Genomic DNA, 23,818 nt, shown 5'->3' on the forward strand with positions numbered 1-23,818 from the left:
GCTTAGTTAACTTAGGTTAGGTGTGATTAAGATACGTTTTTGTTTCTTCTTTTCATCCATTCATAGTGTCCCATTTTCATTTTGCCTTGTATTGTTTATATATTTCACAACTTATTTAAGTATTGATGAAATAAATCAATACTCTCTTCTTTTTTATTTTGCTTGACTTTTCATCTTTTCCAGCTAAATTGACTCTATTGTCTCTCTTTGTACAATTCTGTATATCAGACATTCAAGTTTTTTTTTCCTATAATTGACTTGATTTTTCATCTTTTTCCCCACTACACTTTTTTTTTTTTTTTTTTCAAACGCCAGCCATGCCTTCACTGAGGCCTGTTTGGTGTTCGCCGTCATATTCAGCAGTGCGAGGCTGTGGCCACTTTTATCTTCGGCATCAAAGCTCGTGCGAGTCACTAAGCTTTTTATACGTACATTACGCTGAAGGTTCATGTGCTGGATGGGGACAGAGGGAGAGAGGAAGGAACGAGCTCTTTAATAGTGCTTTATGAAGACCACGTTATTCCACTTCTCTTCCGACAACCACTACGATTCGAGTCAATGACAATACGGACTAAGGATGTAATTTATGAGCTAGGCTGTGAAATATAAAGAAAATAGAGCAAGTGAAGAGAACGCAACGTAGGGACATACGCTGAAGTGGCCGTACTTACGTCCCACTAGTGACTAACCTCTGATCCTAGTATAGTGGATGATATACTTTATTAAGAGATACAAGGCCACGGTGATGTTCTAATTCCCATTATTTACGTCCCCGAGGGCGCACTAACCACTGTGGAGGAACTAAAGTGTGAGTCTTCTATTATGCACTGCTGGTTTTCATATTTTTTAGACCTGACATTAAGAAATTCGTGTACCACACATTTTTCGCTCCTTAATTTAATAACCAAATGTCTGTCTGTCTCTTCGCTAGTCTCTTTCCCTCCTGGAAATTTCCTATAGTCATTCACCAAAGATACGAACCGAAACAAGATTTGCTTTGTACCGAAGCAACGGACCCTGGTTCATCATTTTATTGGATTTCACGGTAGTTGTTATCTATGTGTCTGTCTGTCTATCTATGTATCTATCGATGAGAGAGAGAGAGAGAGAGAGAGAGAGAGAGAGAGAGAGAGAGAGAGAGAGAGAGAGAGAGAGAGAGAGAGAGAGTGCAGTCGCCAGTCTGCTGATATTTGAATTATTAGTTTCGAAGCCAGAACACTACTTAACAGCTACAGCTTTAATCACTTCATCAGAGAATGGTTCTGTTTTAACGTAATAAGATCAAACTTAATCATGTTATTTATCAAGCCACTATAACCCTCTTCAATCATTTCATCCCAAGCCAGAAAGTAGATCAACCGGGTGCTCTTTCTCTCTCCAGCCAATCAAAATCTCATTAAAACTGCTTTACTAGTAAGCACTTAATAAGCTTTCTTTTGAATGCTTCTTACATAAGCTCTGTTAGGGAGCCGCAGAACAAACGAGATTAGCATTACGTCTATAAGGGCAGCGGAGGAAGTCTCGAGAGGCAGGCGAATTTCTCAGCTGCTTCTCAACACGACCAGGACAGCTGATGGCCTCGGCTTAAACAAATTTAAAGCCCGGCACAGCCACCTTGCCTAAGAGAACCAGCTAAATTTATGATTGTCTCGTGGCGAAGTCAATTTAACTTTGAGCGATAAACCCTAGAAAAGTTTGATTGCAGTGATGTGTGATGAGGCTAAAGGGATGAGCGCCACAAGACGGAGCCTCATTTTTTCTTTACTCTCTCTGGTGGATTTAATGAAGGAGAACCCAAGACGTAGGCCAGTGAGAAAGCTCGCACTTAAACAGGACTTATTCGTGTATGTATGAAAAGTTATGTTGATTTTGACTTCCCCAGTTTTGAGAAATTTCTTTTTCAATCGCATCTTTTTTTCATGGTTAGGACAAAGAGTGAAGACTTGAGTATTGTTGTCGTTATTACTATCGTTATCATTATTATCAACGTTATTAACATCTTCACAGCAAAACAATCATATTCTCTCTCTCTCTCTCTCTCTCTCTCTCTCTCTCTCTCTCTCTCTCTCTCTCTCTCTCTCATTACAGCTACCCTCACCATCACCACCACCATAATGAACAACACCTACCAACCCGCATACATGACAGAGCCTTTCACATAAATCTGTTTAAGAACTCACTCGTTAAACTTGTGCCTCACGGGGATTGAGCCGTTAATTAGTTAAGTCATTGCTTCTGGAGAGGCTGGCTACTTGTCTGACTCGCTGCGTTTTCTTCAGCTTTCGTTTTTATTCCTACAATTCTTTTGGGTGTCATAGCATCATTCTCGTTTGTCGTTGTTGAGAGAGAGAGAGAGAGAGAGAGAGAGAGAGAGAGAGAGAGAGAGAGAGAGAGAGACTTACACACACACACACACACACACACACACACCGCCGGTAAGCGGCGAGGCAAATAGGCAAGTCTCTTATGTGTGGCCCCTGTTCACCTAGCAGTAAATAGGTACGGGATGTAACTCGAGGGGTTGTGGCCTCGCTTTCCCGGTGTGTGAAGTGTGTTGTGGTCTCAGTCCTACCCGAAGATCGGTCTATGAGCTCTGAGCTCGCTCCGTAATGGGGAAGACCGGCTGGGTGACCAGCAGACGACCGAGGTGAATCACACACACACACACACACACACACACACACACACACACACACACACACACACACACACACACACACACACACACACACACACACACTGTCAAACGAGCGCCGTTAAAAGTATGTAACACAGGCAGGTGAATCCCTTACGTCAGTTGTGGAAAAAAACACTCTTGCCATGACGACAATACGGAAAAAACACACTGGAGGTAATTAAGCCCAGAAAATTACGAGAGTAAGGGCTCAAATTTCACAAAGGTGAGTTTTGGGTACGAACTCAAAAGGCTACTTGTTCCATTCTGCATTTAATGAGAAACACGAAGACTAGGAGTGAATTATAGGTTTGATGTTATATCCTTGAAAATTACGTACATAACCATAATCAAACTTTCTTCATTAGGGACAGACTCCATCAATACATTCTCCCCCCTTTCATTCTTTGCCATTTTTTTTTTTTTTCCTTCACCAGATACTATCGTACACAAATTAAGAAAAAAATGTTCTTACCTTGCATTAATGGTTAGCGTGGTTGGACTGATAGGGAAGAAGTGATGTTGTGACACGGAGCAATTGCACAACCAGGTCTCTCGTACTGAAAGAAGATAAAGTGAAAATTTCGTGTCAGATGCAGGTGTTAGTTAAGGGTAAACGAAGATGTGGGAATGTCGACATAATGTGTGTGTGTGTGTGTGTGTGTGTGTGTGTGTGTGTGTGTGTGTGTGTGTGTGTGTGTGTGTGTGTGTGTGTGTGTGTGTGTGTGTTTCTCAAGACCTGCGTGTTTATCTTTGTTGGTTGTTTGTTGCCTGCGTCTTACTTCCATGTTTGTTCAGCATTTCTCGCGTGTGTTAGGTGTCTGCGTTTCTGCGTCTGCTTTTGTCTGATCAGTACACGTCCTGGTTTCCATCTTTCAGGGTTTGCATGCGTCTTTCTTTGTCTTATTACTTCCCGCGACCGAATCCAATAGAAACACCACAATGCACTTGAGGATTCAAGTTGATGTTAGCATGGAGCTGAAATGCATTTCCACTCCTTATTGAAGTTCTTCGTCACAATAAATTCTCCAATACACATTTAATATATGATACTGGCCATATTATGGATTGCTAAATACTTATTCCAAAATTAAAACATAAGTTTCAGAGTAATCCCCTTACTAAATTTTTTTTTCTTCGATTCTCCTACCAATAACCTTACAAAATCAAACATATTCTAGAGTACCATCGTGTATCTAGTTCAAAAAGTCACCACGACCATTACTTCCGGGAAGGCTTCCAACAGCTTGAGTCTGGAGTGTCTCCTTTTATTTTTACTTTTACTTGTTGTGCTATCAATCATTCCATATAATTTTCAGTCTCTCTCTCTCTCTCTCTCTCTCTCTCTCTCTCTCTCTCTCTCTCTCTCTCTCTCTTGGCAAGAGGTCCAAGCCGGTAATGGAACCTCCGAGATTGGGTGAAAAAGAATGTGATATATATCGTATTCGCTATCGTTTTCAAGCGACTTATGCACCTCACACGCTTCTGCCTTTCACTTGTGCAACTGATCATACATTTATATCTGCTGATTGAATTTACATCTTTCCAGCATTTCTATTGTAAGGTTGATTCCTTAGCTATCGTTTTCCTACGTACCTTTCATCTGCAGGTACGGTAATCAGGACGTTCTATCATCTTGTACATTGCCTGGTCGATAATTGCAACAAATAAAACAAAGGATTGAGCACTTACCTATATACTCCTCTCACTCACACACTAATACTAAAAGTCACACAATCAGCAGATATACACCCACACTTAGATACATACACATTAACCCAATGACCCACACACATAACTCGCCCTCCACACACATGCAAACCCACCCACTCATCACACACACACACACACACACACACACACACACACACACACACACACACACACACACACACACACACACACACACATACACACACACATTTACTGGAAACGGACGCCTAATTTCCGCATAGTCCGCTGTGTAGTTGCGTTCACTTTCCGCGGGATGATTACCTCGTAGGTGGGCAATAAAGCGGGGCGGCGCGAGGCTGGCAGCGGGCCCTCTTCCTGGCAGCCTCTCCTCAAGATGCCTTCAATGTCTATTCAGTGAGGCAATATCGAATGTGGCTTCAGTCCGCGATCCTCCACAGCCACAATTAAAGTGAAATCGCCCTCATCCAGATTACCAGCACGGCGGAAGGCTGGATAGTGGAGGAGGCCAGAGGTTAGGGACGTCCCACCGTTTCCCATCCCGTGTCAGAGAAAGGTGGTGGTGCTAAAGGGAGCGCTCCTTCATTACAGCTTACGGTGCGTTTTGCCTGTTGGGTTTGTGTGCAGGTTGTGCCGCCGCAGGGCCGACATGCATAAATTTTTTTTCGTTTTCTTCTGCCAAAGCTTCATTCTGTTATCTGAAGTGGGAATGAGGTGAATATACGCGTTGTTGTTTTTTTTTTTTCATTCTGTTATTGATATCATATTTACACTTTTGGGATATTTTTTTTCCCAGCGATAAGTCCTCCGTGAAAGGTACCAAGGATCTAACTCCTGTTTCTGACATGAAATTTTCTCTTCACGAAACGACAACAGCTTTTGCGGACACTCAATCTAGGGTCTGCGCGGGTTGGTCACTCAGAAAATTGGCTCCGTTCGTAAATCTCTGAAATTTGGTGACAAAAAATATATTGGATAAAGGAAATTACAAGATCAGGCGCCAGTGTACGCGCGCACGCGCGTGCGCACTCACACACACACACACACACACACACACACACACACACACACACACACACACACACACACACACACACACACACACACACACACACACACACACACACACACACACACACAACTGGAAGCAATTAATCTATTATATCAATATACTGCTATATCTAAACCCGTTGAGTGTAAATATTCTATTTGTGGAAGTAATGGCTGAGTTTCTTTCCCAAGATAAATAATGTTATATTATTTATCACACTCTTGGCAGAAAATACTTTACATGAACAGTATTATTTGTTTTTCTTTTAAGTGGGAGGAAATATTACTTACCTTTTTACAGTATTATGACTGCTTATAATACATATATATTTTCTCTCTCTCTCTCTCTCTCTCTCTCTCTCTCTCTCTCTCTCTCTCTGAGCGCCTGAAATCTGGTTATTTTTCTCTCCCTTTCTACTGAGGCGCCACAATATGTCTTAATTTCACCTCGGTGGACAAGCTATTCATCTTCATCTGTTGCGATAAATTATTCCTTCTCACTCCCTCCTGCGCCTGCACGTCCTTCAGCTCCTCCCATTCACTACAGGCACATACGAGGCGGCCCTGCAGTCGCGCACGCCTCACCAAGAGCTGTTCATATGGTCCACGCTTATCCCTGATGAGCTACGCTATTTATGCAACGCGAAATGTTGTCGGTTTTAATTAATGAAGATGCAAGCGGTGCACGGCATCGTTTAACGCAGATTCTCGATTATAATCGATATGGTAAGGGAGTTCCGCTGCATCCCTTGCCACACGGAGTGCACCAGTGGGAGTCAGGACTGACCTCAGGTGTCTGTGTTTATAGTAAATTTATGGTTTGGGATCGAGTAACATGTTATTCTCTCTTATTGTGATTAGCGAACTGAATCAGTATTTTTCAGTTTGACATTCTCATCTCCTTGGAGCTTGACGGTCTCAGTTTCTAAAGAGACTGTCAGTATACCAGAATACTTGAGATTGAGGGAAAGACATTAACTTAAAGATAATAATAAAGTCGGGACAAAAGATTACTCGAGTATGACCACGACTACAAACACACACTCATCATCATCATCATCACTCCCTCCCTCCCTGCTTCCCTTCAAGGCTGGCAAGGGGATAAAACAAGATAAAAGAAGAAAACGCAAAGTGTGATAGACATAATGATAATATAAAGAACAACAAAAGCCTTTCCCTCCACTCCTCCTCCTCCTCATCATCATCTTTTTTTCATCGTCTTCATATGAAATTCTAACAAAAACTTCAACAGTGCTATTACTACGGCTACTACTACTACTACTACTACTACTACCACCACTACCACCACCACCACTACTACTGCTACTACTATTACTAGTAATACTACTACTCCTACTATCACTACTACGGTACGAGTGTTTGAATTTGTGTGAGTGTATGAGTGAGTGTATATGTATATATGTGTATATGTACGTTGGTTTAGGAGGTTGCCTAAGTGTGTGCTTCAATTTAATTACTACTACCATCACCACCACCACCCTTACCACTACTACTACTTATACTATTTCTTTATACTACTACTACTACTACTACAACCACAACTACTACGACTATCACTACCACTGCCACCATCAGACCAGTGACCACGAGATGCCTACCTTGGGGGCACGCAGACACAAGCACCACCACCATCATGACCTGAGCGGGAACGGCTGGGTGTGTGTGGCGGTGCTCAAGAGGTGACAGATGGGCAGCGCGGCGTGGGGGACAGATCTGTGGGATGGAAGGAAGGGGCGAGATAGAATGACGTACAAATAGACAAGCAGATTATATAAGTCTGGTGAAATTGAAGATTATACCAAAGTGAGGGAAGGACGAGACTTAAAAGGGACAAGGATAGATAACCTGCTGGACGTTGCCAGATGTTAGGAGGAGAGATTGCAAACAAACAGAATTTAGGAATTTAATGATGAGGTCAATTGTGATGAGAAGAAAATAACAAATAATTAGGAAAGTTGTATGAGTAAGAGTTCAATGCAAAGAGTTTTCAAAAAGGATGCAATGATTGTGTGTGTGTGTGTGTGTGTGTGTGTGTGTGTGTGTGTGTGTGTGTGTGTGTGTGTGTGTGTGTGTGTGTGTGTGTGTGTGTGTGTGTGTGTGTGTGTGTGTGTTTGAGAAAAAAAAACAGACACAGAAAGAATTATACTTCAGTCTCGCCACTAGAATCAATCACATATTACATAACATATTAACGTGCAAAATATTTACTCTCTTCCACTGCATTAACTCCTCACGAATACCTCACTAATGCACACATATCTTTGGGGGACAAATCATGCTAATTAATTTGCATGTAAAGTCATTTCAACAAAAAACAAATCTGATTACGCAGCACCGTCCCATCCAACCCTCCATTCCAACCCTCAAATCTTCCAACCCTCTAAGCCAAGCCACTAGCCACTCCGTACCAGAAATTCTGAAATCCGGTCACCTAAATTACCTGAGGTGTGGTGGGGCAGATGAAGGAGAGGAAAGGAGAGGAGAGGAGAGAACAGGAGAGGAGAGGACAGGAGAGGAGAGGAGAGGAGAGGAGAGGAGAGGAGAGGTGAGGTGAGGAGAGAGGAAAGGAAAGGAGAGGAGAGGTGAGGATGTGTGTGAGGGCAGAAATCGTGCAAGGGGAAGGAGGAAGAGTGGAGGAGAAGGGTACTGTGGCCTGGAGGAGAGCGTGTTTTTTTCTTCTTTTCCAGGTAGGGGAATGAAGGAGACAGGCCAGAACAGATGGAAGGTTTGGGAGACAGGACAACTGGTGGTTTTGGCTTCCTAAAGCTGATGAAATTCGGAGTGTGTATACGTATGTGTATTTAGCCTCCTCGCCTTCTCTGCCCTTACACTACCCACTCACTCTTAAGTCTGACTGCCTTGAATTCTTCCTTTTCTTTGCCAGCTTTGCCTATCCATCCCCTGAATGACGAAGGAGGGCAGGGTTCAATGAAATACAAGATAGCATTATATATAAGTCATTCACTTATTTACGTCATAATTCAATATAACTTTTTGTAATGATTTTGTTGCTTTGTTCTTTTACTTCATAATCCAATATAACTTATTTTCTAATCAATCTTTGTTATGTTCTTTCCACCTTTCGGGATTTACTCTAAATAACTTGATTAAATTTGGTTTATTATGATCCGTGCAATGCTTCACTAGTCACTTTTTCCCCTTTTATCATTTCATGTATCGTGATATTTCAAAACGATACCAACCCTCTGGGAAATTCTCCTCTCACCCTTCTTCCTTTTTAATCTCTGTTTGTCTTCTTTTACTTCTCGCTAACTTTTTCCTTCCCAGCTTCGCCTTCTCTTCTTCCTCCATCTAATTTTTATCCTTTTTTTTTCATCTCCCCCTTCCATTACCACCAGCACCGCCATCTTTACCTCCTCTACCACCACATCCTCCTCCTCCTCCTCCTCCTCCTCCTCCTCCTCCTCCTCCTCCTCCTCCTCCTCCTCCTCCTCCTCTTCTTCCTCCTTCCCTCACTCCTTTGGTAATAAAAGTGCCTTCAAGTCCCCTATATGCATTTCTGAGGGGAAGGGGAGAGGAATGTCTTACACGCCTCAGTAAAAGAGATCGTGAAACTAAAAAGGGAAAAAAGGAAAAAGTAGAAAAACATCCAGCGGAAGAGACGAGTGACTGATTTTGAGTTGTATAGCAAGAAATGGAGAACGCGAGTGCACACACGCACGCACGCGCACACGCACGCACACACACACACACACACACACACACACACACACACACACACACACACACACACACACACGTGAACAAACATCGATCATATAAAAAAAAAATATTTCCTATATCACACACAAAAAAAGAAGAGATAAATACACTTTCAGATAAAGAAATAAAAAGAAATATACAAAATTAATTTTTTCATTGGTTATTGATATTTCCCAAAGTCATCTATAACTCTTAAGAGAAAACATTATTATTATTATTATTATTATTTTGTTACAATCTCTTGAACTCGTTGTCCTGTAGCTTAGTAACCCTATATCAAATCAACCCCACGTTCTCTTTTCTTGTGTACATTCACCCACACGATTCATGGCAGTGATCTAAATGCCAATTTCAGACGAAACAGTACCCAAGACAAATACAAAATGATGATAGTATTAAAGATTAGTGTGGCGCAAACAATAAACTAGAAAAGATAAGAGAATGAAAGTACTCTCGCGAAACTAGTAGTAACGATCCAGTCAGCGTCCATCAGCAGTAAATATCTGCGTCTCGTAAGTTGCCGTGGTCACCTCGTAGCTGTCCCTTGCCTGTCTCATAACACCCGCCGCCCTTAACTCCATAATAACTGCCTCATACTGTCGCTGCCACATAACTCCCAAGCGACGGTCAGCCGGGTCCTCTTCCTTGAAACTTTTATAAAAGATACTGGATAAAGAAAGGCTTCCTTCTCCTCCTCCTCCTCCTGTTCCTCTTCCTTCTGATCTTTTCTCCTTTCAGTTCTTTTCAAACTCGTCTGTATCTTCAGTTTGCTGCTGCCGCTAGTATTTTATTTTTCTGCTTTCTTCATGTCGGGTGTTTACATGATGTCTGGTCTGTGTGTGTGTGTGTGTGTGTGTGTGTGTGTGTGTGTGTGTGTGTGTGTGTGTGTGTGTGTGTGTGTGTGTGTGTGTGTGTGTGTGTGTGTGTGTGTGTGTGTGTTTTGTAAACGCGAGGGGGATAAGAGTAAATCGATATTTTCAATTTTTCTTGTGTAAGGACCGGTATTGGCAGCATTTCTATCTTTCTTACTCCGCGTTTCTCTCTCTGTCTCTCTCTCTCTCTCTCTCTCTCTCTCTCTCTCTCTCTCTCTCTCTCTCTCTCTCTCTCTTCACAAAGAAAAAAAATAGTCACTTCTCCCAGTCAGCGGTCAGTATCAACAATGACTCTTCAACAACAACCCCATCATAAGTAATCAAATCGTAAGCCAACCAATCAACACTAATGCGCCAATCAGTCAAATTCTAATCAGCAGGATCTGTGCCGCCTGCCCAGCCTGTTCGTCAAGGCCTCCAACAAGTCTCGAACAAACCGTATATAAAGAGGTAACTTTTGTCCCGAGGATGACGAGGGACTCAATGAAAGGGAGGAAATGCGGCTGGAAAAAAGAAGACAGTTTAATGATGATTTAATGAGTCAGGTAAATGAGGTGTCTAAAAAACAATAGTCTATACAATGGAATATTGTTGAAGGATAGATGATATCAAATTTGATTTGGAAACGGGAGGAAAAGATAAAGAAAAAGAAAGAAAGGAAGGGAAAGAAAGACAACCTAATTAAGTATTAATGAGTTAAATGAATGAGATGTCACAAGAAGAAACCATAAACATGGCTGATAAAAGCTTTTTAAGCATCTATGATATTATGATTGAGATGAAACAGGAAGGAGAGAGAGAGAGAGAGAGAGAGAGAGAGAGAGAGAGAGAGAGAGAGAGAGAGAGAGAGAGAGAGAGAGAGAGAGAGAGAGAGAGAGAGAGAGAGAGAGAGAGAGAGAGAGAGAGAGAGAGAGAGAGAGAGAGGTGGGCGGAGCTGCAGGAAAGACAGCCTAATTAAGAACGAATGAGTTGATGAATGAGATGCCACGACAATTTACTACAAGACGCAGCGGAGAGATTTGTTGATGCATCGATGATATAATGATTATGATATGTTTATGATAAATAGGGAGAAGAAGATGAACAATGAGCTACAGAGGCAAGAAGAGACATACCAAAGGACAGCTAATGAATAAGGTAAATGAATTGCCACAAGAATACAAGGAAGGGTCGTTGATGTATCGATATGATGTTTGCAATGAAAAAGAGGGAAAGGAATGAGGGAAGACAGAGGAAAACCGAGTGTACCAAGGGAAACAGAGGAGAGCAATGATGGCACGTGTAAGTACTGGTAATTATAAGGGGTATGATAGGAAAAATAAGACATGCACAGAAAAGGGAGCAAGACGACCATGGAAACTAAAGAGGAGAAGAGAGATCAAAGGAAGCAAACAACAAGTGACATAAAAAAAAAAAACATTAGAGCGTGGTGAGATGTAATAAAACAAATAAAGAAAGGTAAGTGCAAGACAACAAAAAGAGGAGGAGGAGGAGGAGGAGGAGGAGGAGGAGGAGGAGGTAAAAAAGTGAAGTACGAGTCACAAAAAGCAAAAAAAATATGAAAGGATGATAGAATAAAATTGTCAGTGAAGAAAAGGAAAACGATGATGATAATGATGTGGAAGATAAGAACTAGATGGAGAAGGAAGAGAAGGATAGAAAGAAAGAGAGAAGTATAGTCGTAAAAAAGAAGTAGGTGAAGTGGATGTAGAGGCAAAGAGTGAAGGGTTGAGGCGAGAAAGATAAGGCAGGTGGTAGATGAAAGGAAGAATGATTGGTTGACGATATGGTAGCACAAGAACTAAAGGCAGTGAAACATGACGTGAAAGTCTGAAAGAAAAAATGTTCTTCAGCAAATAATCTGATTATATGTAGGAAATTTTTACCCAGATTGAGATTATTTTTAACGAAGCAAGCTTGAATGTCATTTCCCTTTTCCATTCCAAGTAAGTAGAACACCAAGGAGTTTATCAGCATTCAGGAACTGATAAACTGACAGGAATACCATCAAGAAAAAACAAAATACGTATCGGGAAGTGAAGGTAAAAATACAAAAAAAAAAAAAAAAAATTATTCCGTACTTTTCAATAACTATGGTGTTTCATAGTTTTGTACTGGTAATTGAATATATTGCAGGAACTTTCTATAAATGCTTACTCATATGACAGTAGTACATAATTTAAGATGAAGACAATAAATAATGATAAATTATTTTTCTTTTGAGATTTCTATTTAAAAGAACATTGTATCACGATAGTTACTAAAATCAGAGATTAGTATTAAATTCCATTGTTTTGAATATAATGAAGTTATTTGTTGTATATAAAGAAATAAAGATTTATATAAACCATTTACGTAATTCATATTTCCACTGCTAAGGCAGAACTAGGTCTCACCATCTCTCTCTCTCTCTCTCTCTCTCTCTCTCTCTCTCCATGGTAAAATCACTCATACCTGTAGGGAGGCGGTGGAGGCGGTGGCATAGTGGATAAGGTGGTGAGCGTGGGATCGGGCAGACGTCCACGCGTAGGTTCGAATCCCATCACGTAAAGCCTTAAAACACTTTGCCATTTGTCGAGTGGTTTAAAGTTACCTACATATCACCATGATACCCAGGTTCTAGATGGTTACACTCAAGATGAGCTTGGGCGGTGATATGGGCCCTAATATGGGTACCACTATAAATAAAATGCCTGCGGCACTAATGGGCGGAAGCTGAACAGCGCTTCCCATACACTCTTCAAGTGTGCCCACAGGCGCTATAGGCCTTACCGTAAAAAAAAAAAAAAAATGCGATTCGCGTTTTCAGTTTCAACAGAAAGTCTAATTAAGATCAACAGAAAGTCTAATTAAGATGAAATTACAATCGAGAACTTTGAGGAGAAACTTTCCACATACTCATTTTCATTTCCCTTTCTTCCTTTTTACAAGTCCTTTCATAATACTTCACTTGATGATTACGATACCTGCTACTACTGTCCAAGTGTATACTATCTTTAATATAAGCAGTGGAATTATATTGACTTGAGTCGTGAGTAGCAGAAGGGGGGGAAACGTAACGAGACTCAGAGGAAAAAAGAGACGAAAAGAAAGAATAATTAAAACTGAGGAATAATAACACAAAGTGCATGGAAGAGATAACAAAAGAAAGTAAGTAGTACAGGGCACAAAGGAAAAAGAAAGGAAGGGAAGTCAGTGGGAAAAAGACGTAAGAAATGCGAGGGTGGGGAAGAAGTAGATGGAAAGAAGGAAGGAAGGAAGGAAGGAAGGAGAGAGAGAGAGAGAGAGAGAGAGAGAGAGAGAGAGAGAGAGAGAGAGAGAGAGAGAGAGAGAGAGAATGAAGGCGAAGAGGAGAAGGAATGCAAATACAAACACACCATACATTTGCTTGCCCTTAACGAGGTTATATAGAGTCGTAACTAACATCTCGAATACAAAAGAAATAATAATAACAAATAGTCAGTATCAATGTTAATATTCATAGGAAACTAGATAAAAGTAGTAGTAGTAGTAGTAGTAGTAGTAGTAGTAGTAGTAGTAGTAGTAGTAGTAGTAGTAGTAGTAACAACAGTGGCGCTGACAGTACAGGAAATATGGAAAGCAAAAAGACACTAAATTGCAAGACATGCGCTTTTACTACGGGATCTTAACTATTCACTCACACTGAAAAGGACTCATTTTCTGGCTGGTACCCACAATATAACAGGCTGAGTAGAAATGGGTAGAGCTGGCAGTGACAAAGGGCGACAGAGAGAAAGAGGAAGGGAGGAAGGAAAGAGGATGAAAAAATGAAGAGTAAAAAAGAAACAGGATGGGAAAGGAGACAAGAGGACAGAGGAAGAAATGAAGCGTAAGACGTAAACATGTTGATGAGTGAGAATGTGACGGGAAAGAGGCTCGAGAAAGAGAGAGAGAGAGAGAGAGAGAGAGAGAGAGAGAGAGAGAGAGAGAGAGAGAGAGAGAGAGAGAGAGAGAGAGAGAGAGAGAGAGAGAGAGAGAGAGAGAGAGAGAGAGAGAGAGAGAGAGAGAGAGAGAGAGAGAGAGAGAGAGAGAGAGAGAGAGAGAGAGAGAGAGAGAGAGAGAGAGAGAGAGAGAAAACCATCTCGGCGATGCTATTGCGGCTACCAAGGGGAGAGAAAGAATGCGATAGTGGTAATGCGGAAGGAAAAGCAAGAAAAGGCCGCCGAGATGGAGAAGCAGGGGAGCTTAGAAAGAAGCAGTGGAGGGACAATGAACAGGAGAGCACTATACAAATAACATAAAGCCTGTCTGAGATCATGGATAGTGGTGAAGAAACCTCGTGGAAATTAATGAGTGAAATTTCTGAGAAGTTGAATTAACAGGAAATAATTAGTGATAGTAATGATTAAGGGTGATCAATCGTAAGATGGCAGACCACGAAGGATAAGAATAGATGTACGGGCAAGACCCACACTCACCCTTTAGCGACACGTGTTTTTGTCACTACGGTATTGTTTGTAAATAATGACTTCGTATATATGCGCGTGGTTTTGAAGGGTGGCCAGAGCACTGAAAAAACTGTTAATGACTCATTTATAGCTTATCATGATTACGAGAAGCTGCCTGATCCTTTTCCCTTCCCATAAAAAAAAATAATAAAAAATAAATAAATAACAAAAATATTCCTTCCACAATTTTTACCTGTGACAATTTATCGACTCGGATCTATGAATGGCGGAAAAATACTAAAAACAGAAGAAATAAATGTGATATTCTACTTGACTTTTGAACAGAATTAGACAACAAAGCCAAGATACTACACCTTTCCAGCCTTTGAACGAAATCGCAACTCATGTAAGAGACAATCATACACTGCAATATATATGAGCGGTACGAACGGTACAAAACCTGAGGAGAAGAATCCGGGTGTGTGTGGACACTCGAGCATGAAGGAGAAAGGAGTAGCGAAAGGGGCGGTGGATGACAGGAAATGAAGATGACTGGAGGGGAGAGAGAGAGAGAACGAAGAAGTGGATTTACAAAGTGATGCTGGAACGATAAAGACGCCAGGGATGGAAAGACTGGCAGTGGATGAGAACTAAGAAGGGAAGTGTATTGAATTAAATGAGAAAACAAGGAAACTTTGAGAGAGAGAGAGAGAGAGAGAGAGAGAGAGAGAGAGAGAGAGAGAGAGAGAGAGAGAGAGAGAGAGAGAGAGAGAAAGTCGTCAGTGTAATGTATAATGAAGAGCATAGGTTAACAAAGGAACTAATGGAGGAGGAGAAGAGAAACACAGGTGTAGGGAGGGTGAGTTTATTCCCGACTAGTTTTGTTGATGCTTCTTCACCTGTGTTTCTCTTCACCTCCTCCTCCAACTTGTCTGAATGTCTGAAAAAGGAACTAATTTTTATCTGGAAGAGTTGACAACAATGGATGGATGGATTTTAATTTTAGGCGCCGCAACATCAACGGTCATATGGCGCCGCTACGATATTTTACTTACTACAATGTAGTTTATAAAAACTAAAAGAAATTAAAAAGATAAAATCAAAGGTAACAAAAATACTAAAACTACAATAAAATTCAATAAAACATTAAAAATACATATAATAAACTTAAATAAAATGCATAAAATAGCTAAAACAAGTGAAAACGATAAAATTAATGGTAATTAAAACAAAAAGCTACAATAATATACATAAAACATTAAAATACATATATTAAAATTAAATAAAATCACAGCTTTGGGAGAAGGCCAGCTTCTCCCAAAAATCTAAAACGTCATGGCCTTGGGCCAGACACTTTGGTCCAAGGACCTTTGAGATATAATAGACACCGCTATCTCTACCGCGACAGCGGTAGAGGTAGCGGTGTCGTAACTCTATCAAACTAGGGCACTCTACCAATAGGTGCCGCACGGTAAGCGGCACCAGGCAGTCATCACAGTAAGGTTGAGGGTTCCTGGTCAACAGGTACCTCTGTGTAAGGTACGTGTGACCTATACGCAGTCGCGCCAATAAAGTCTGTAAACGTCGATCTCGAACATGGGTGTATGTCCAGTGAGGGATAGAGGAAATAGTGATCTCTCCCATTTTCGAGGTTGCGACCCCCGTTAGCCATCTCCTCTGCCAGATTGCTGCAACTGCCTCACGAATTAGAGGAAAGACATCTCGAAACGGAACAGACGCAGGAGATGGAGCGCGACTTGCTGCCTGTTTAGCGAGGCGATCTGCATGTTCATTCCTGGAACACCAACGTGACCAGGAACCCAACAGAACCCAACACGATATCCTCGTTGTGTAAGAAGGTATAGCCACTCCAGGGCTGATAAAACCAAAGGGTTAAAGGATATAGTGCAAGAGAGAGAAGTAAGAGCACTGCGACAGTCACTAAAAATTGTAAAAGACGAAACCGGTAGAGTAAAAATTATTTGTAAAGCTAGGACTATGGCAGACAGCTCCGCAGTAAAACGGACGCCACTGAAGGAAGGCTGCCAGACCGATAAAAAGAGGAAAACCACACTAAATCCAACGCCTGAGTCGGATTTGGAGCCATCAGTAAAAACAGGGATATCATCAGAATGCATAAAAAAGTGTTCTAAAAACCGTGTGTGGGACAGAGCTGGCAAAAAATCCTTCTTGCCATCCATGGCAGGGCATAATGAGATAACAGGAAGCTGCCAATTACCAACTCGCGGGAGACGGAAAGAGTACACAGGAGTGGGGTCGATAGATAACTCTGCCATGAGATTTGCAACACGTAGGCCAAAAGGTTTAGGGAGACTCGGTCGAGTGACATACGCCTGCGAGCGCGAGTCCCGCAACATTGACACACAGGGGACAAAATCAGGCAGACGGTGGGTGCGAAACCAACACCGGAGCATCGAAGACTGGCGCCGGAGGTCGAGCGGCCAGAAACCAGCATCCACTAGAAGGCTAGGTATTGGAGATGTCCGAAATGCACCCGTAGCCAAGCGGACCCCAGCATGATGCACGGGGTCAAGCGAGCGTAGTCGTGCATCTGTTGCGGATGAGTAGATCTCACAGCCGTATTCCAGCTTCGGAAGTATGAGTGTACGGTGAAGCAACAGCAACGTGTCCCTGTCCGCACCCCAAGAGGTATGACTTAAAACCCGAAGAAGGGATAGTGCCTGCCGACAAGACGCCTTAAGAGAGCGAAAATGGGGAACCCAGGTGAGACGGTTGTCAAATAAAAGGCCAAGATATCGAGTCGCCTCCACGCATGAGAGGCGTCTATTGGCGAGGTATAAATCCGGGTCTGGATGGACACCACGGTTGCGACAAAATGCATGGCTACGGTCTTCGAGGTGGAGAATCGAAAACCGTTCATGTTGGCCCAACTGGACACCCTATTGATCGCCAGTTGGAGCTTGCGCTCAATCAGTGACATCCTAGAAGCAGCAAAAGAGATGCACAAGTCGTCCACATATAAAGAACTGTGAATGCCATCCGGTAGAGTATCTATAACACCATTTATTGCAACTGCGAATAGCGTAACACTAAGAATACTTCCCTGTGGGACACCGTCATTTAAAGCTGTAGCATCGGAGAGAACACTCCCAACTCGAACCCGTAAAAAACGGCTGGATAAAAACTGCTGGATAAAAATAGGAAGGTGGCCCCGAAGGCCAAAATTAAACAAAGACTGTAAAATGCCATGACACCAAGCCGTGTCGTAGGCCTTCTCCAGGTCAAAAAAGACTGTTACTTGATGGTGGTGATTAGCGAAGGCCTCACAAATGGAAGACTCTAGGGATAAAAGAGCATCAGTAGTAGACCTCATCTTTCGGAAGCCGTACTGTACCGGTGACAAGTACTTCCCCTCTCCAAATACCACATGAGTCTTATATTTACCATCTTTTCTAACACTTTGCAAATACAGGACGTTAAAGATATAGGACGGTAGTTCGTAGCCTGGAGATTATCTTTCCCAGGCTTCGGAAATGGGAGAACCACTGCCACAGCCCAAGAAGATGGAAAGTCACCGGTATGCCAAATCATATTATAAAGATTTAAAAGAAAGTTAAAAGCAGTGTCAGACATGTGGCGCAAGAAGGCATAAGGTATATCATCTGGCCCAGGAGAAGAGTCGTGACACTGGGACAAAGCGGTCCGCAACTCGGAAGCAGAGAAAGGGACATTATAAGACTCCTCCAGCGGAAGAAAAGTTTATGCCGAGAGATTCCATTCTCTGGCGGTGACGTGCGCCCGGAGCTGCAGGATGCCTCTGGGAAACACTGGCAAAGTGCTCCGCAAAGAGGTCAGCGACATTCCTAGGGTCTGCCACCGTTCGCCCAGCAGACAACAAAATTGGTGGGGAAGCAGCAGAATACTTCCCAGCAATTCGGCGGACTTTGTTGAAGACATCCGTAAGAGGGTGCGGACGTTTATGGAAGAGATATAGGCTTTCCACGAGGCTCTTTGTGCCTCTTTCAAAATGCGGCGGGCCCGAGCTCGGCATCGCCGAAAAGCTTCCAGGCACTGTGGGTCCCCACGATGTCGCCGGAGACGAGAGAAAGCTGACCGTTTCTCTTTAACCGCTGCAGTGCATGCTGCGTTCCACCAAGGAACGGGACGCTTAGTAAAGCGACCTGACGTCCTAGGGATTGTCTGAAGGGCTAAAGAAATAAAAAATCAGTAAAATAATCAACAGCCTCAGCACAAGTAGAAAAGTCAGCCAGCGGACGAATAAAAGAGCTAAGGTCTGTGAATCGACGCCAATCTGCCTTGTCTAAAACCCAGCGTGGTGGCCGGGACTGTGGCTCAGATTTCACAGATTGCAATAAAATCGGAAAGTGGTCACTACCGTGTAAATCCGGTAGGACTCGCCAATTAAAATCAAGGAAAGAATTAGATGTACAAAGAGAAAGATCGATAGCTGTAAAAGTCCCAGTAGGAGTGTGGAAATGTGTAACATCCCCAGAATTTAAAATCTCCAATCCCTCATCCTCAATAAAAGAACCGATTAAAACCCCACGAGGATTACTAGCACCTTCATCCCACAACGGGTGACGGCCGTTAAAATCTCCCAACAAAAGAAAAGGCGGAGTCAGCTGACGCACCAGGCCGTCAAGCTCACCCCTGGAGACAGGAAGCCGAGGAGGTAGATATAAACTGCAGATGGTGTACAGTCGTCCCATAAAGACCTTAACAGCAACCACCTGAAGGGAGAGTTAAGTTGTACCGGGATAACAGGTATATCCTGACGGACTAGAATAGCTGTGCCACCGTGGTGGCCCTGGTCAGGGAAAGGAGTGTTAAAAAAACCACGATAGCCAGGAGGACTAGAATAAGTACTATCACCTATCATAGTCTCTTGTAGAGCTACACAGGCTGGAGAGAACTCCGACAGCAAAGCTCGGAGTTCCCCACGAGGCGCGAAGGCCTCTACAGTTCCATTGTAGAAGCTTGAAGACGACTATTTGGGTGCAGTGGACGAGCGAGCCTTTTGAGGCTGCCCGTGACTGACCTGACTAGAACTAATCAAACGACGAGAAGACACCGGGAATTGAGGTGTGCCGGGTCGTTGGACCTCAGCCTTTCGGCTTATCGGTGGGTGATGCGAACTATCATCACTTTTACTGGTCCTCGGAGGACGAGGATCAGGCAGGACTGCACTTTCCGATACAGTTGGTCCACGAGGGACGGCTATGACAATATCATCGGACGTCTCCATGCTCAGACCGTCCTCATCATAAGAAGCCCGATCTGAGACGGAGGGCGTCACAGAAGGCTGGACAGAAACTACTGGAGCTACCCTAGCAGAGCGGTCCCTGGAGGACTCACGATTATAAGCACCGGGAGAAAACTTAGACTGCTTATGCTGAGCTAAATCTAACGACTCCGCAGAGCCGCGGTGCCGCTTAGTTAGACCCTTGAAAGGCTTAGGAGATACAGGTGGCAAATGGACATCTACTACATGGGTAACTTTGTTCAAGTCCGTATTTTCTCGTCACTTCTAAGAGATGACTCAACCGAGTCATCAGCCAAAATGGCAAACCTGTTAGCCAGATAAACAGTACCACCCGCCCCAACAGAGCGAGAGGTAGCAGGAGGAGTTGTCTTCGGACCGGCAGACTCAGCCGAAGAGCGAGCGGCCAATGAAGCATAGGATGTCGCACCAGTACCATCCTTCTGGCGGTACAGGAGTTCACGGCGGGCGCTACCGAGGCTGATAAACTGACTATTGGCAAGCTGTAGAATGTCCTGCTCCAGGCGATACCTAGGGCATTGCCTGGAACGTACCTGGTGAGCATCACGACAATGAAAACAATAAGCTGCACCATTGCAATGCTCCTCTGAATGCGAGTCGAGTGCAGAGCAATTACCACATCGGGAAGCTTCCTTACACGAGCTTTTCCCGTGACCGTACCCATAGCATGAGAAGCACTGAAGAGGGCGAGAAACAAAGTGCCTCACCCTAAGGTTGATAGGACCGATATTAACACGGTCAGGAAGGGTGGACCCAAAAAGTGAGAAGGACCATGTTGGAGGAGTTCCTCATCTTAGTCACCTTTTGTACTGAGCTAGGGCACATTGCTAGTATTTCCTCTTCTGGGAATTCATAGAGGTCTTGGCTATAAACACAACCTTTGCTATAGTTAAAGGTGGGATGAGCCTTAACAGTCTCAAACATGCTGTCAGAAGGGCATGGGAGATGTTGCAACATCCTAGCTTGCGTAAGATCTTTTGCTCGCACAAGCACCCCCTTCCCATACTTTTTCAGATTCCCCTCAGGAATCGTGCCGATTTCTTTGGACAGGTACCGGGAGGCATGGATGAAATTCCACGCCCATTTCTATAGTACGCCACAAACCAACGTGGAGGTGGGATCTGGCGGACTGCTGGAACTGAATTCTCTAAATAGTTTTCAAAAACATTTGGGATGTAATCCATGTCACTGTCTGAAATATTACGTGACTGGAGAAATTCAGTTTTAAAGCCATGGCCGGCGAGGGGCAGAGATGCTACATGTTCATAAGCTAAACGAGCTTCATCACATGACATAAACGTTACATAGCATCGGTTAGAAGGAAAGTCCTTATCATAAACCAGTCGAATGCGAACAACCGTACCATACGCCTTGAGAAGTGAGTGCAAGGCATGATAGGAAAATGATGGATTAACATTTACCATTACAAGAGAATCATATGCAGCAGAAATGCATCCCTCAAAAGAACTTCCAGAACAAGAGACTGCTGTGGGAGGCCCTTGTGGAGGGGAATCCTCCTCCTTACTCAGACCTGAAGATGACGTCTCGTGGGCCAGGTCAGCCACCTCACGAGAACCTGAATGTTTTTTGTGTTTTCCCATAAAAACAGCTACACAAAAAATTGGCTCCAGGGGCAAGGGAAACCACCTACTGGGACTACAATGGGAGGAAGCGCTGGCTGCCGTGGACGGGGTACCTCGTCCCCATGCGGACCAGTCGTTTTAAAAAAAGGCCCCACATGATACGAATGTTTGTCCACGACAGAGCTGAGACCCCCCTCCCAAAGCATCCCAGCCTGGACACCCAACCATCCAGCACAGGACAGCCCCTATTGGGCGATCCCTCCAGCGAGTGGCTCCGCTGGTCCACTGGCAGCCTACGTAGGAACCATTTAGTCTGGCCCCTCACTGGCGACCGTACTAGCATGGGTAGCCCTCTCCCCCTCGAAAGGGCAGAGCAGGGGACTAAGCCCCCTCTAGCCTAGCTCGCCAGGTCACAAGGGCACGCAAGCCCCCCCACCACGACAAGGCGGTTCCCATCTGGGGGGGCATGTCCGGGAGAAGACCATCGAAGAAGATGCGGTGTGGCGGGAGCGGAAGACGCCAGGGCAGGGAGCCAGGAGCAACCTCCTCCTCGACAATATTGATGTGAAGACGATGGAGTAGAGAACACACATTCTATACAAGATTACGACCTCCATGATAAATTTGGGGTAGTCTTGCGTTGAGGCCCATCGCTGTCCTAACAACATGAGAGTAATGAAGTGCAAGGTGTGGTGTGCAAAGAGATCTGATAGTGAAGGAAGCGACGTTTGAGTGTATTCTATCGACGAGGAAAGGAAGCTTGAGCTCTGATAACATATTAACAATCCTTGTTGATGATGAGCAACCCAATATAAATCTCATAACCTTATTCTGAAATTTGTCAAGGGGATACAAAGAGGTTTTAGGGAGTTGGATTAAAGCAGGAGAGAGGTAATCTATCACTGAGCATATGAACGTAACATAGATAGTTCTGGCTAACGGTATTGATATACCCTTCCCTCTGGTGGCAAGTGTCCTTAGAGGTGTGAAGCGTTTCTCAAAACGACCCAGGAGATCAATGATGAGAGGGTGAACACGTTGTCCCGGAGTGCCTCGAGGGATTTGAACTGGGGCACCCAGGTAGATATACTGAGTACACAGTGTGATGACACGTTCTCCATCTGAAATTTCTGGAAGGAGTCTCAGACTGCGAAGAGAAAAGATTCTGCTTTTATCTGGTGATATAAGAAGACCATAAGAGACTGCTGCATTGAAAAAGGAATTGATATAATGTTGTAGGTCCTTTGCCGAATAGCTGTGAATACAGATGTCATCAGCATAACATGTGAAGGTAACTCCAGGAGTGTTGGGTAACAATGAGAGTAGCCAATGCACTAATAAATTGAAAAGGAAAGGGCTAAGCACATCTCCTTGAGGAGTCCCTAGTTCAAAGCCGCAAGATGTTCTGTACGCACCTTTGAAAAGTACTGTGGAGGCTCTATTGCTAAGATAGCCCCTTATCAATTTCAATAGATTACCTTTGATGTTAATATCCACTAATTGATACAGGATCATATCTTTGTTAGCTATGTCAAACGCACTTTACAAGTCAAGAAAAGCTACCACACTGTTCGAGGAGAGGCGAGAGTAAAGGTCTATCAAGTAATAGCGAGTGCTTCTTTCAAGGAGAAAACCAAACAGTTGAGGCGAAAGTTTGTCTTCCATTCGATACATGAGGCGATTAAGCAGAATCCTTTCCATAACCTTAGCAAAACATGATGTGAGAGACACAGGTCTAAACTTACCTGTGGAGGTTTAGGTATAGGCACAATGGTAGAGCAAGTCCAAGCAGTAGGCAAATAACCACGCCTACAAGTCCAAGAAGTAGGCAAATAACCATGCCTACAAGTCTAAGCAGTAGGCAAATAGCCACGCCTAAAGGATTATAAAGGCGAAGCAACGGGTTACCGGAAACATTGATAAGAAGAAAAACTGAGTATGTAATCCCGTCATCACCTGAAGAAGTTATTTTCCCTCGAGCCAGGGCACGCTGTAATTCATCTTCGGTGATCTCTATGTCGTCCTCTTCGTTGGGCGTCAGCAATGCTCCCATCAGCCAGAAGGCGCGACGATCTGCTCCACAGCGTAGGGCCCTCTGTACATCAGCTGGGAGGCTAGTAATAATGGACTGATTATACCAGGCCTTAACAAGGTTGTCAGCATATTCAGCTGGCCTGTGGTGGAGAGCACTAGCAGGTGTCTTCTTCATTGCTCTGTTGATTGTGTGCCACATGGATTTGACGCTTGCTTGGTGGTTCATGCTGTCCAAGAAAGCGTGCCATGCCTCAGTCCTCCCCCAACGCTGTAATTCAACGAAGTTGTCTCGGTATTGGCGTAGATGTTGTGGTGTTGGATGCCTTTGGTAGAGTAGACCGTCAGCCTCCACTGCTCGCTCCGTCTGGCACAGATGTCCGTCAAGCGTCCACGAGTGGGGTCCAGTCTGCCGTTTAACATGAGGCCTGGAAACATAACTTGAGTAAAAGATACGGGTGAAACGAACAAGGGAGGAA

General features: G+C 43.6%; 1 protein-coding gene across 5 annotated transcripts in view; it reads right to left on the minus strand.

Annotated features, from left to right (window-relative positions):
* LOC123520758 overlaps positions 1–23,818 on the minus strand; it is a 229,645-nt gene that overhangs the window by 30,469 nt on the left and 175,358 nt on the right. For all 5 annotated transcript variants that reach the window (XR_006679361.1, XR_006679362.1, XR_006679360.1 and 2 more), the window contains 2 exons: positions 7,036–7,150; positions 3,150–3,234 (listed from right to left, as the gene is read on the minus strand). Coding sequence is in view for 1 of the 5 variants with exons in the window: in XM_045283321.1 (XP_045139256.1) it covers positions 3,150–3,234; positions 7,036–7,150 (200 nt within the window). In the remaining 4 variants the exon portion in view is untranslated. The remainder of the gene's footprint in view (positions 1–3,149; positions 3,235–7,035; positions 7,151–23,818) is intronic.

This window comes from Portunus trituberculatus, chromosome 47 (assembly GCF_017591435.1).
Source record: "Portunus trituberculatus isolate SZX2019 chromosome 47, ASM1759143v1, whole genome shotgun sequence".
NCBI lineage: Eukaryota > Metazoa > Arthropoda > Malacostraca > Decapoda > Portunidae > Portunus > Portunus trituberculatus.